General features: G+C 42.9%; 1 protein-coding gene across 10 annotated transcripts in view; it reads right to left on the bottom strand.

Moving 5' to 3' along the window:
• IKZF2 (IKAROS family zinc finger 2) overlaps positions 1 to 15,212 on the bottom strand; it is a 116,469-nt gene that overhangs the window by 52,185 nt on the left and 49,072 nt on the right. For all 10 annotated transcript variants that reach the window (XM_057412373.1, XM_057412375.1, XM_057412376.1 and 7 more), the window contains one exon: positions 2,487 to 2,753. In XM_057412373.1, the coding sequence (XP_057268356.1) occupies positions 2,487 to 2,753 (267 nt within the window). The remainder of the gene's footprint in view (positions 1 to 2,486; positions 2,754 to 15,212) is intronic.

Raw genomic sequence — 15,212 nt, 5'->3', positions numbered from 1 at the left:
TGGCTTTGAGAGGTAAGGATTTACATGCCAGTTGCATTAGCTGATAAAGAATATCATTGGTTTACACTCGCCAGGGAAAACCTCCCTTCCCTCCACAATTCTCCCTTGGGCTGCAAAACCAGACTACCCACAGGTCAGGGCTCATTCCAGAGCTGGGGCCAGCCCATCATGCCTAGCTGCCGAGGAAGTGGCAATAGACTTTAAAACACTGCACTTCAAAAGAGAGATACCAGTATGCTAAAAATACTCCTTAAAATCAAGGATGTGGAAATCCAAGCAAACTTCCCCTTCTGTTGTGGACAGTGAAGCAGCAGCATGTATTAAAAAACAAACAAACAGTGGGGGAAAGAAAAAGAAAAATCCCCCGCAAAATTTGCCAATTGGTTTACTGAGCATAGAGCACAGAGCTGCACGTTAAAAGGAATGTCATTTCTATATGCTTGAGATCATCTGTATAGAGCAATATATCACAGCTCCTCTGCTTGGATGGGAAGAGTCAGGGCTCTATGGGGAACCAGCAGTAGCCTGCAGGAAAATGCTATCAGTTATGCAATCCCCATCTATGCATCCGCATACAGCCGCTTTGCCTGCACGCAGATGAGATTTTGCTCTGTTCTCTTTGAATTTGCAGGTCTTCTTTCACAGGAAAAAGGCAGCTTGTCTGTATTTAAAAGATGCACTAGCTAGCCAGTGTGTCAAAAAATGCAGACCATTTAATGAAGTATACCTAAGTCTAAATTTAGCAAGTCTAATTTAGCTGCTCAAGTTCAAATACACAGACTCTGATGCACCTACAATACATATGCTCAGATACATGCAAGTGCCAACAAAAACTTTCAGGGAGGTTGAAAGCTGGGGACTCAGGCTGTACATCTCAATTCTCTTTCTCCTTCCTAGTAACAGCATGTCAAATTGTTAATCAAGATTTGGGTCCTCCAACTAGTGCTTTTCCCCTGTTGTAACTGCTGCCTAAAATCACGGCTGCATCATAAATGATACTGCAATGTTTTGCATTACACATTTCTGTTAAGTTATTATCAATACAACTCATATACAGGGCATTAAGTATGTAGTATGTATTTATTATTCCTCTGTACAGAAATTCTATTGATTCCTTTCACATCAAGAGCACACTATTTGACTGTGAACTACTAGGTTTACAAAGGGATTATGCATAGTCTTTCTTACTCTATCTTAAATCCCCAGTTTTCTTTTAGAATCTTAGCAGAAATCTCACAGTCTGTGTGAGTCTCTCACTCTGTTAAATAATAGCAAAGACAAAAGAAAAAAGGTAGATTTCATTTTGTCTAAAAAATATGAAGAACAAGCACCCCCTGAAGCTCCAGCACAAAAACCTGTGCTTAACCTTAATAAGACTGAAGTGTGTATCTTAAGCATATATGGTAGCACTTCAGGTGACTTACAGGTGCTTAAATACCACAAAAAGTAAGCACAAGCTTAAGTGCTGTTTTTAATAAAGGCTCTGCCAGGTAGACCTCTGCAAAACCAGGGAGAACTGTCTTCTGGCACCACCTGTACTTTATCCTGATGGAGGTAACCACCACTCCTACCTGAGAAGCAGCAGAGGTAAGCAGCAGAGGCGAGTACCAGAGGTGAGTGCTAGTCAGTACCAGCCCCTCAGGCAGCCGAGTTTGTCCTACTAGCCAAAATTTGCCTGAAATTCCTTATTTTGAACTCAAGGCCTCATCTTTCAGGCCCCAAAGGCCCCCTCAATCAGCATACTGCAGAAGTTTTGTCTGCCTCTTGAATTCTCAGATCCATAAGCCCAGTGAGCTGTTTTGGTCTCTGAAACTTAGAAATACTAACAGTAACAAAAATAAAATTATAGTAGAGTTCAAGCATTGAAAGATGCCACATCTGGATGGTGAGGGGAGCCAAGTGCTAGCTCAAAGGAGCAGTTCAGGTGAGGTTTCCTGCTGGAGCTGTCACACAATACATTGCTGGATAATGCATGTCCCTGTGGGGTTTGCTAATCCCAGGTTTGTCAGGCCACCAGCATCATGCCCAGCCACTTGCAAAGGAGGTGAGAGATCCCCAGGAAGCTTCTGATGTTTTCCACTCTGGGCACCTCCAATGGAAGACCACCTAAGACTCACCCTAAAGGTTCAAAAGCCTTGCACATGCGCACACACATGAACACACACACCCCCATGCCAAAGAATGACTCTCACTGTCTTGCCCCTGGTTAAGTAAACCAGCAAACAACAGTAGAAAAAAAGCAATTTTCAGACTTCTGTGCTGTTTTTAAGAACTAGAGGCTGTAAATCAATGTCAAAGAACCACTATGCCAGAAACACAGCATCACCAGAATTTGGGGAGCAGGAAGAGAACCAAACCAATGAAGCCCATCTTTCCCTCCCCACCTCCTGCTACCCCATGAATGAAAAGGGAAGAGAGAAGAGTGGTCAGGTAATATCAACATCAGACGCTATGGGCAGTCATCAGATTTTCTTTCAGCTGCTTACCAGTGTGGCTCCTTTTATGTACCATTAGCACATTGGGCCCAATGCAAACCATGCCACAGACGTCACATTTCAGTTTACCATTCGGAAGCCGGATTCCTCCCTCGCTTGAGAGCTCCTGGATCTTTCTGTTATCCATCATCTCGTTACCCTCAGTGAGAGGATCTTCCAGGCTGCTTCCTTCATCATGAGCCCTGATCTCATCTTCCTGACACAGGGGCTTCCTGTCAAATTCATCATCACTTTGCATTTCTAGCTTTACTGAATTTGCTGAAATAAAAAAAATAAAAAATAAAAAAATTAAAAATTAAAAAAATTAAACCCATGTATGCTCTAAGTTCCCAGTCACTAATATAATGATAAATCTCTATGATTATCAATATTAAAGCACGGCCTTTAAGCTCTGACCAACATGAGGGTCTCACGGTGGTGGCAGCACCACAATCTCACAGTTTGATGATGGTGATGGCACCACAAGTTACAACTGTGTCTTAGGCCCTGTTTTGTTGTGGTATTTAAGTTAATTTCTATCCCTATTTTACAGCTTGGAAACTAAGGCACGGCGTGATCCAGAGACCTACCAACAGCTGCAGAGATGCAGCAGGCTTAAGAACTTATCCTCCTGCTTAGCTTGAAACATAGGAGCTCCCTTCCTTTCAAGAAGCCCAAGTCACAAGAGCAAAGGACATAGCCACAGCTGCTTCTTCCAGGTCTCTCCTGCCTAGTGCACCAAGATGAAGGGTTTCCAAAGACAAGGTTTCACTGCACCATCACAACTTGGGGAAACAAACATCCTTTGCAAGCAGGATAATTGAAAACACAGGGACCTAGTGAAGCCAGAGTCGGGCAGGCTTCCTGACAGAGGGGAGACTGGATGAACCTCCAGTGCTGTTTTGCTACCATCTTCCGATTCACACAAATGGGACACTGCCAAGGCAAACAGGTCTGAAGAGAGATTTATGCTGCTGGCTTATGTATATTTGCAAGTAAAATAAGCACACTTGAAGATCTCTCGTATCTGTCCAGTTAGACTGATGGGCTCACCACGATTTCTGTGATCCTCAGGTCACAGAATAAATCTTCTCTATCAACAGCTCGTGGAATCGGTATATCTTTACAGAAAATAAATGCATCAGGCTTTTTCACACAGGAGCGTTGTCATCACTAGAGACCCTCATTTCAATGTCTAAATGGCTGGCTGAAGTGGCCGAAAGGCCTGTTTCAGAGTCACACTCTCCCATCCACAGTCAGCCAGAAGGCAAGCCCACGTGCCTGCTTCCCTAAGCCTTGATCCTGTTGAGGGGTTTAAAAAGGAGGTGATTCAGTCTTCATATCTAAGCAGTCTTTGACCTCTGTACTAAGGCCATTGCAGGAATGCTGGTGACAGCAGTAGATCAAGAGCCTAAATGCTTGCCTCCAAACCCTGGCCAGACGTGCTCCAGAGTACAGCCACCAAGGGGAATGTCCAGGAACCCAATGAGTAAATGTGTCTGATTGCTGTGAGTTTCAAACAGCAGGCTTGAAAATGTCAAAAGAACAAACTCTGCTACTTAGACTTCCTCTTTCATCCTTCTTCCCCAGAATTTACGGTTAAAGAAAATACAAGGTTCAGAGACTGATGCTGACGTTAACTCTAAGTCACTGTTGCTACCCTAGACAAAGCATAATAAACAGGGTAGAGGCACCAGAGACCAAAGAACGGGAAGACGTTGCTTTTTAATCATAAAATTGTTGAAATGCATCTTCCACTCTTCATCAAGGCACTAATGGGAGCTAAGGAATGAAAGTACTATTACGGCAAAGCCCATCCAGAGCAAGGACGCAGCCAGATCAGATCACAGCAGACTAGTACCCAGCACAGGCACTGTCATCCAAACAGTCTGCAACTGCAAAATATTCAAGTGCTACATTTATAGAAGGGAATTGATATTTTTGTTGCCAGAGATGCATTTATTGTCTAAAAAAAGGGAAAAAAAGTAGGGACTGTGAGCTTGACTGTGACCTATCCTCAGCTGGTACCTGGCATGGTGGAAAAGCACAGTACCCCAGGACAGCTCTCTGCTACACAGTGCTAACCCTGTATCAACAGCACACACAGGGAAATACGTGGGTGACAGCAACCTCCTGCACCCAAACCTGGCCATAAAAAGAGACACCCTAAACTTTATGTAACTGCAAATCACCCGTCCACCAAGGACTCACTAGCTTCTTCTGCAAGGCCGCTACTGCCATAACAAGGGAAGGAAGGCAGAAAAAGGTCAACAGGAAGCTGTTTGCATGGGGAGAATGAGGGGGCCTGACCCAGCACAGCAGCAAGAGAAGCAAAGGGAGGAAGAGTGGGAGCTCTGGAAGTTCCGCAGGCTAGCAGGGAGAAAGCCAAGGTCCTAGTCCCACTTCTGCATGGAAAGCAGGCACTGGCGATTTATGGACAGCCCACTTTCAGAGCTAGAGGAATGGCAGTTCCCTCTAATAATAGCAGCCTTTTGGGGTATTCAGCAAGTCTGAGAATGAAGCCCGAATAAATGGTTTGCTGTCCTTGGGAGCAGAATTTAATACACTTGACCACACAAGTAGCTATAGTAGAGCCAGAATTAGAGCCCTGAACTCCTCACCTAAAACTCCAGGTTGCTGCCACATGCCTGTGCACTCTCATTGCACAGTAATGCACTAAATAACCCAACGCTCCTACCAATTGTATATATTTATATGTACTCACAAGAGAGAGAAAGCCTTGTATCTTACGTGTCTTCTTACATATACAGATTTTTGACTCTACTTCTGATATGGAATACACTTGACTGCAGTAAGTGTTGAGAACCACTGCTTCCCATTACAGTCTGTGGACCTCTGCCTGCTCAGCACAAATGAAAGCAAGGCTGCAAGAGCTTACAAACCAGAAGATCACTTACTTTATCTTGCCCTAGCATTTCTCTCTGCTAAAGGATGGCTTTCATCCAACAGGCTAAACAGCCCAACAAAACAGTGAGCCGTTTGCTCCCAGACATGCAGTGCTCCACAACTCCTGCACACATAGCTCACAAAGCCCAAGTAATTCATCTTGCATCCTTCGCCATATCCCATCTATTCTGCAGAGTTGTTCTGGCTGTTTACTCTTCTTACTTCCCTCACCTTCACATACACACACACACACACAGAAGCACTGTTGCCGTTTTCAGAAACCCTCTGCCAGCTCTGTTGCTGTGGGAAGGTTTCCTTCAACTGGGACTAGTTGTAGGTCTCCAAGGAGGGGAGTGCTGGTGCAGCAGGGATCTCCTCGCATCGCTGTGAGGGCTTTGCTAATCAGGTTCTCTCCACTGCCTTACATCATACTGGTGTATATGTCAGGCTTGTCTGGTAGCTTGCATACAAACGGGCACTTCAATTGCATATTGTTTGTCTTCTCTGTTCTCAGCCAGCCTTTGCAACTACAGTCATTTAATGGCACTGTCTTTGTTTTCACCTACAGCCACAAACTTTGAGAGCATAATGAACTCTGCTGTTAAGAAGAAAGAAATATTCAAGGGATGTTGATGGCTATCCTGCATCATACACAAGTCTCCACATCAGATTTCACCCTGGGTTCCCTCGCCTTTCTTGTTCACATGCTTGCTGAATGTGGCAGGCTTTCTCATTCTTTGGCAAAGCAAAGCATAAATAAGTAAATGGAAAATTTTTTCAAAGTATTTGGCACTTTTCCTAAAAATTACAGCAAAAGAGATAGCAGGGATAAACCATAATCCAGCTCACTGCAAAAGCATGAACTTGAAGTTAAATCCTTTCCCTCCAGTTAATACAAGTTCCTTCCACTTTTTTCCCAGTCCAGCACAACACCTTGTGGGAAGAAAGAGACAGGCAGCCACAAAAGCTTCTACCTATAAACACAAAGCTAAGGGCGCATGTTCACCAGACCACACAGCAATGTTTTTTTTTGTTGTTTTTTTCCCTTTTTTTTGTTTTCCCCTTTCTTTCAGGGCACCAACCAGCTGATCCTAAATCACACTTTATCCTGAGCGTTGAAATTGAATACAATTACTGTTAATGTCTCCTAAGTGCTAATTAAAGTGCAGTTCTCTGTTAAACAGCATTTTGGCAAGTTTTCAGTACCAAAATATTTCCTTCACCCACAAATTAGTGTAGTTACAAACCAGAAGTTGGAAGATCCACCTAAGAAAACTATTCCTAGTATTTCAGCCTCTGTCGTGGAAATCTGTTTCCCTCGAAAGTGAGATCTGGGGGGAAAAATAAAACCCTCTTGTCTTGCTGAGAGACTTGATCCCCAGGTGGGGTATAAACTAAAGCATTGGTCATCTTTTCCTTAAGCAAGCTAGAGTACAATTCCCTCTCCAGAACAAAATTCCTTCTGTACAGCACACCAGGGAGCAAGCAGCAGGATCGTGCTCCTCTGTCTCCTCCACTGTCTGCTGTCCTAGGTCATTGCTTATTTTATCTGTGGCCTCAGAAAATCAGGCTGGCCACTGTCACCAAGGGTTTGTGGTCTCCAGCTAGAGGTTAGCCTTTACTGGCAGCAGCCATGCACCACCAGTTCCTCCCTGCTGCCCCCGGAGATGCAGAAAAAGCAAGCCTGATCCCTCCAACCCTCCTGTGCCTCTTCCCCAATCTGTCTTCTCTCGCCAGCAGCACACAAAGCTCTGGCCCAGCTTCAAGACACTCATCCTTGAGGAGGCAAAATTCAAATCTGCCACCCCCAAGGAGCCTTCGGGTGGCTCTGTGGGTGGACGCAGCAAAGGACATTTGCGGCTAATGCGGACACAATGTGTTCCCTAACCAAGCTCCCCTGATAACAGGTGGCAGGTGGTGCATTAGCCCTCCCAGGGTCTGCTTCAGAATCCCTATCCAGAACACAATATAATGCAGTATTCAAAGCCTGGATAATGTGTCTGTCTGTACCCCAGGAGGCAGAGAAATTAAGAAATTTCTACTTCCCTCTGGAGAATGAGACAGAGCTCTAACTACTGCAGCACAATGACGGGCACCTATGGCACAACCTTCTGCATATTGTCTTGTCCATGGTCAGTGACACCGTCTATTTTAATCATGAACTTCTCCTAGGCAGTGGATTAATGACATTGCTAATTGGCAGCTAAAGACAAATAGAAAATGAGCCAGCTACTCACAAGTTTTGAACCTGGGAATCTTATTCTTACAGATCTCAAGACTCAGATGTGAATGTTTCTACCCTATTAAAAACACTCACTAATGGTGAGTGGAACATAGTTAATTTTAATATCTGGAATGACAAATCAGTGTTTTGTAAACTGAAAATTAAGGAAGTGGGGGGAGGGAGAACGCTTCCATCTTTACAGACTTTGAAAATTCAAGGTAAGGAATGCTAAAAGCTGGGAACAATGAGCCCTGACTCTTGCTCAGTCTAAGAGCACTCTGGTAGCAAAATGGTCCTTAAAGAGGGTGTCTACACCTCTCCAGAAGCTAGTGAGACTTGAATGCATGTTTAAATATACTTTCCTCCTGGAACAGCGTAAAGGGGTGAAAAGAAAACTTCATCTTTGAGTTTCTGTTGCTGGTAATTTGGCTTTTAATTAACGAGGCTTTTCAAGTCCATTTTGGCTTAATTGTGAGCTATTAAATGTGTAAACAAGGGAGCATGGGCAAACCTTCCCTTTTTCAAAAGGCATGCATACAAAGGGTGAGAATGCCAGCTGAGCAGTGGCAAAACCAGAGGAGGAATCTGCTCTGTTGTTGCCTCATAGCCACAAAGCACTTGGCAAACAGGTTGACATTAAGACCTAAATTGGCTGCAAATTATATTTAATTCCTGAGAAACTAACAGGCTTCTCCTTCTGCTGCTGCGATACAGGTATCCCTCAAAAGTTGTGTAGGTGTGATGCTGAGGAATAAGGAGATTCAGGGCTGCTCAAGGTACTGGAAGCTGGTAACCCTGATCTTCAGGAGAAAGGAAGACACCCACAGGTGTCATTTAAGAGACAACACTGCCCTAACACCACTGTAATGGAAACTGTTTCAGTTGGGGCTTAGAAAGATGTATTTCAAGGAAACCTGTTCTGCTTTCACAGTAGATTGAGGCTTTCTGGAGACTTACAGTGAAGCTGTAGCTGGATGGAACAAATGAGGGTGAACGTCACCTGCAAAGAAAGGGGAATTACCCAGCTCCTTTCTAGAGTCAAGCAACAAAAGCCTAGAGCAGGGCCTCTTGCATTACACATGGATGTCCCCGATGCTGGGTGTCAAATTTGTTTATCACAAGCTGCCAAAGTTTTAGCTTTTGTCTACTGAGCAAGCGCAAATCTTAGATGGTGACACCATGTTGCCAGGGTGACCCCGGCAGGCTTATGTCCATTTGTACCAGTTAAATCAAACCAAACATTTTATAACTAATAAAAAGAAGAAGAGAAGGGAAAGATTTAGGAGCTTTGTGCCAGGTCCTTTTCTGCATGCTACAAACGGGATTCTTCATGCCCACATGGAGGTGGTTAATGCGCCAGAAATACAGTGAGAAGTGATCAGCTTATTTAGGCATCCTTCAAAATTCTTAGTTTTCACGTTGAAGAGTCTCAGTTTAAGCCTGCTACCTCTCTGAAGTCAATTTAAACTCTCGCTAAATGCAACAGAATACTTATTTCATATCTTCTGGAGGTGGTGTGTGCAGTAAGTGTAGACTAACAGGTTTGTTACACCCAAGATTAGTTTAAATCAGGATGCAGCTGCATAGCTAAGCCGAGCTCCAGTCAGGTTTTAGCTGACACAAACCGTGGTTGCCATCCTCTCACTCCCCACCCTACTTCCATCTTTTATACTGGAAGTTCTTATGGAACTGGGTGGTAAACTACCCTGGTTGAAAATTAACCTTCCTGAGAAAAATCAACCATTTTCAGCTGGATCAGGCCCTGACCAGGCATACTATACCATTACAAGAACCAGCTTTGGCTGATGTGGAACAACACACTGGCTGTCACCTCATGTTTTCAGTAGCAACACTTTTAAAATACCAGGCAGCTTCTCCCAACCCAGCTGTCCATGGCCAGACACAAGGACTGAAGACTGCAGCAGTTAAACCTATGAAACAACTTTTATGCTCAAATGACTATACAAGCTTATAGAAATATTAAATAGTTACAGTTGGAAGGGCTCTGATTTAAGCATCCCAGCAACTGCAGCATTGAGACCTGAAATTTCTATCAGAAGACTAAATTCAGATGGTTTCAATGAATTTCGAGTTGCATACAGTGAGGCATCTGCTGAAGTCCAAAGGATGACAGCCTGAGTAAAAACTACCTTGGCGTAAGTAAAGATGGCAGAATTTGCTCTGGATGCCCAGCCTTTAAGGCATGGCTGTTTGCTCACCACAAGTCACAAATGCTGCTTACCTCTAAAGTGGCAAGAGTAAGAACTCCTAATTAACTATATATGATGGCTCAGTGTTGCAAGATTCCTCTCCAGAAGGACCTCAGGCCAAATTTCACTCATAAATGCATCTATGCAACTTGTACTTGCACAAGTGAGAGTCATGTATTCATATCCCAGGGTAGGAAAAGCAGTACTGATGACCCAATCTCCCCCTCCTTTTTTGCCTATATTTACAAAGTAATGATGGTGCAACAGGGTATTGTGCTTAATGCAGTAGATGGTTTCTGTTGATTCCCTATAGATGCGATGAGGACTGCTGGACTGCTCACCCCCACTCCTCCCTTCCCATTCATAGTGTCAGAACCCGCTTCCTGCATAAGATGAGGGGAACGCAGCAGTACTCAGCTCTTAGCTGCTGTCCCCTATACTGATGCTCAAGCTAAGCCAGTTATTAGGCTTGGACTCATGGGTTTTCCTTATGGTCAGATTAGGAGAAACTGTTGGATACTTATTTGTTCTGTTACTTTACAGGCTGTTTTGATGCGGTGAGAGGGAGTAGGGCTTTTTCATCTCCTTATTATGTTTCATGAAACATGCTTCTCTGAGCAAATGCCACCTAGCAAACTTTCTGCCTTTAGACGACATCTTATCAGCCCCTGCTGCAAACCCTAATCACTAAGTCTTTGTCTTAATGACTCCTCAGGCCTTACAGAAGGGCAGATGATGTTGGGGAGAGGGGGTTGTCTGTGTTGTATAGCAGGTGTTCTCCAGGGCCCCTTTTCATTGTAAACTTTCCATTTCACAGTTCCCATGAGCTGCAGGAGGCAGGGTTTGGGGACGTGGGTGGTCTTTGACAACCCTTTCCCTTGCCGATCTAAAGCAAGTCTCTTACTGTCTGCAGCACATACATTAAATACTGTCAGTCTCCTCTCCTACCACAGCTCTTTTTTACTTCAAGAGTTATTTCTGATGCAACTGGAAAGCAGAGAGAGGAAGAAAAAATAAAATCGGGCTCAGTCCTGTAGTGAAACACACTGTCTCTCAAAACATTAAACCACGAACACCTTTTTATTTTTAGGACTGGTTCAAATTCTAATAAGGGAGCAGAAAAAACATATACTCATTAAGCAATGACACAACATTCACCTCTAAGTGGGTTTTCTAAGAGGCTGCTGAGGGCTCTATACAGTACCCAAAACTAGAAGTTTGTAATGGAAAATGCTGACAAACTACAGCTATATATGGATCATCTCTTATAAACAAAAATAAAGTGATTTATAACATCCATTTAAAGTGACCAAAACCTCATTGCTCACTCATTGTCATCTCTGCTTCTTAAAAAGTGCATGACTTCCTAAAATGCTTTCCAATGTACACAAAGAATAGTAATTAGAACAGTAATGATTATTTCATTTATAAGGAACTTGCCATTAGGGATCTGCACTATATTTGAAAATACACCTGAAAAAGTTGTTGGAAGCCAATGGAATGATTTCTCTGTGTCTGGACCAGGCACTTTGCTTCATTTTTTGGCATTTTACCACTAGAGACATTATTTTAAATAAGTGAAAGGCTTTCATTACAAAGTTACACCTTTGGATCATTCACGGCTTTCAGGAAAAGATGTGGGTTTTTTTTTTATTATATAAATCATCTTAATGCAACCTGACCCAGCCATGTCCTCCTCCTCCTCTAAAGGAGGAACCTCCCTAACTCATCAACCCATGGAAAATTATAGGATAAGCACCTGTCATCATCACTACACTGTAAAAAGGTGATTAACAACAAAACCTGTTTCATTCACTCAAGTAAAAGCCTTGTCTGCACCCTTGGATGTGAAGCGACGGGCAAATCCCCAGGTATAGGACTATTGCTGCCCTTGATGACTGCAAACATCAGAGCATAGGGACTCCTCAGCACACACTTCACAGGCACTGCTGTGTTGGACTCTGCTGTGATTAAAAGAAGAAAAAGGGAAAGCAGCTTTGCCTAACCACAGTACGACTGCATAAAGCTAAAGGAAAACTCTGAAAAGCCACTGTATTTGTAAATGCTGAGTTCTGTCAGCATGGTGCTGTTTTGAAACATTTTTACTTAAGACAGCTGAAAAAGTGTATTTCCTTTTTTTTTTTCTTTACTGATTTCAGATGGCCAGTGGGAATCAGGATTTGGGATCTGGGATCTAGAAAGACCCACTCACAGATGAATCACATTCACACTACTTAATTCAGCACATTTATGCAAGCACAAAATTTCACCTCCATCTGAAGATGCACATGAAAGAGCTACTCCAAGAACCAGACACTGATGGTATAAAGGATGGCAGAGTCTGGTTTAGTCCCTAACTTTTCCAAATTTAAAGGATAGAACAGTTTATAATCATCTTCCACTCTCAGAAGTCACTTCAAGAATATAAATCTGTTTAAACCCCAAATTTCATATACAAAAAACAGGGGGAGTGTATCTCTGTTGCCTCCTTCCCACAACTTAAAACACACCAGCTATTAAAGCAGCAAGACATTTAAATGACTATTCATTCTGATTTTTTTTTTTAAAAGCAGTGCTAGGCTTTCACCTGTATCATTATTATGTAGGCAGTGACAGATGGCAATGGAAAAATATAAAATAACTCTTAGAGTATTAACTTTTTTCAGTACCGTATGTGTCAGATTCTTTAGCATAAATAAATGGCATCACACAGTCTCATTAAATCTATACATCTGTGTAGTAGCTTGCAATTTATGGATATTTTCTGACACAATGTTCAAACCAACAGGTTTAGCTCACATGTTTCTTTTCTCACTATGCCATCTCTAAGTCACCAGAAAAGCAAACAAAAGCAAAGCCCTACAGTAAATATTCCTGAAGAATTCTATGAGAAGATTTGCTATTCATCAGCTACACATATTTATGGGAATGAGAAGGAAAGAGGGTGGTGGGATCATGGAAGAAAGAGGCTGGAGAGAGTTGGCAAGTAAAGCAGATAATTAGCTACCTAAAAATTTACATATCTAACAAGTGAGGAATGTTTCTTCAAGTTAGATTAAAACAGTAAGAATGGGTACATACACACATACAGTTTCTCATATCAATCACTAAAACACCAAAAGCACCCACCACATTTCCCCCCTCAAGAGTGCTGAGCACATATCTCCATCAACCGCTAAACCAAGAAAGGACATGGGACTGCAGGACTAAACCCCAGACTGAAGCATTTCAGACTGCTGAGGTGGTCATGGGATGCACCATCAGTAAAAGACGCTGCGAGTGGTTTTGAGCACCACTTGGTATTATTCCACGAAGGTCAAGAAGGAGACATAACAGATTCACAGACTGAAGCATATCATACTTCCTCAGGGGATACATGTAGCCCTCTCCTGAAAACACCCCATAACCTCATCTACTGTGGAAACTGCACGTTCAGCCACCATGTACAGCCATGCACACAGCCTCTCTGATGGATGGCAGAACTACTTCATTTGTTTGTCTTTTTCATTTGTGAAGCTTCATTTGTGAAGCAGTGCATGTCCTTTGTTTCGTTAAGGGGCTGAAGCTGGGCAGCATCAAGGAAGGTCATTATTTGCCTTGTTCTAGCTTCTGCAGTCCAAGTTACACAGGGACACTGCTCCTTCTGGGACACAGGACCAAGAGAGCTGGCTTGTACACACAAACCAGCTCCTGGAAGCTCTCTCACCTTCATTCATCTTTGAGCAGGAGAGCAGGGCAGGTGCAGGGACCTTGTAGTTGCCACAGTCTGGTCCTGTTACAGAATCTCTTTTTGGGCAACAAGTTGTCTTTAGGAGCCCTCCTTTTAAGACAACACCCTGATGCAACAATATGCAGCACCATTCACTGTTACTAAACATAAATTAAAGATAAAAATCCATAAACATGGCCACTATCAAAGAACAAGTGCCTGCCAAGTATATTCCCAATTACTGTGTTTCAGAAGGTGCCTCCTTTTTTAAACTCCCAAGATATTACCTTTGGAGATGTTCTCCAAAGAGCTCCAACAAATCTGGAGAGCTGTTAATACCTCCAGACTATGACAGAACAACAATAAACTCTCCTGCCTGAACATCAAGTCACATCTTACAGACAAACTCAAACCTCATGTACATGACAAATTCCCATTGGAAAGCTTAAATCTGGCATTAGCAGCAACTTGTGCACGTCACCCTTTTGTCTCCTTGGGTAAAGGATCTGTTGGGAGCTATTTACGTACTGGCTCTTTTCCTCTAGGAGGAGCTGGTATCTCTGTCTAAAATTAAGATGGGTTGACACTTCCTACGATGAGGCCCTGTTTTTTACTTGCTTATCACTTTGCCAAAACCAATTTAGGCTGAAATTTATAGGCAATATTTTAATTTGTGTATGTGCGTGAAACTGCAAATCAAAACAGTTCAACTGGCTCTGATAAAGAGGTTGGAGAAACCACCACCACTGGTTCTTAGCATTCAAGCAAGTCTGTTTTTTTAGGGATCTGCACCCACAGTCTCTTTCAAGTGCTCTTTCCTTGCAGCAATCCCAATTGGGGTACCTGCTGCCAAACAGAACAAGCAACATCCGAGTTCCACTTGCCTTTCCCCTCATGAAAAAGAGCCAGCAAGCCCAAGAGATCTCTGACCATGCCCCAGATTTCACCTCATGGGCACACTTCTAATGTGTCCTTTCAAGAGAAGGGGCACCCAGACACAAAACATCACTGACGTGCCTTATTTTGGTTTTGAGGATGGGTCATGTGCATTTAAAAATCATTACTCACTGCAATGAAAAGAAGGAAAAAAAAAAACAAAAAAAAACAAAAATAAAAAAAAGAAAGAATTTGGCATCCTAAGAGCCTCACTAAAGCTCTTTAAAGTGCATAATTCCATCTCCGTACTGTACACAGCACACAGTCTCTGAGGGGTAATTATCCATGGATTGGAAGCCAGTGTGAATATACACACAGTCAGTCAATACAATGTTGTGCTTGCTGTTGCTTTTCTCTATTTTTTTTTTTTAATCAATTTTAATTGTTGTGGATCTATTTCTGCTAATAAAAGAGAGTGAACTGATTCTGGTCAGATAGATTTCTGGATACGGAAAATGAGTGAGCAAAACATGCGAGAGTACTTACTGTATTACCAGAAATATTTATAAACGGCTCTTCCCTCTCTTGGCTGGCAGAATATCAAAGCACTGAGGAAGCAGCACGGATGACTTCTGAAGGGATGGAGAAAGCTTAAGTCCACTCCTTCATCATCAATCTGGGAAAGCAATGTCACAGAGCTCCACCAGAAGCCCAGACTGGAACTGCTCTAACAGCAACATTGCCCCTCTTGTCAAAGAGCTAATGCTATTCTGAGCACAAACGTTGTTAGAAAGGATCACAAATGAGCCTCT

Source organism: Pezoporus wallicus, unplaced genomic scaffold, assembly GCF_028554395.1.
Source record: "Pezoporus wallicus isolate ANWC-B61680 ecotype Strahan unplaced genomic scaffold, APGP_CSIRO_Pwel_v1 contig_6566, whole genome shotgun sequence".
NCBI lineage: Eukaryota > Metazoa > Chordata > Aves > Psittaciformes > Psittacidae > Pezoporus > Pezoporus wallicus.
The sequence above is the reverse complement of the archived record's forward strand: the minus strand, read 5'-3'. Positions and strand labels throughout refer to the sequence as shown.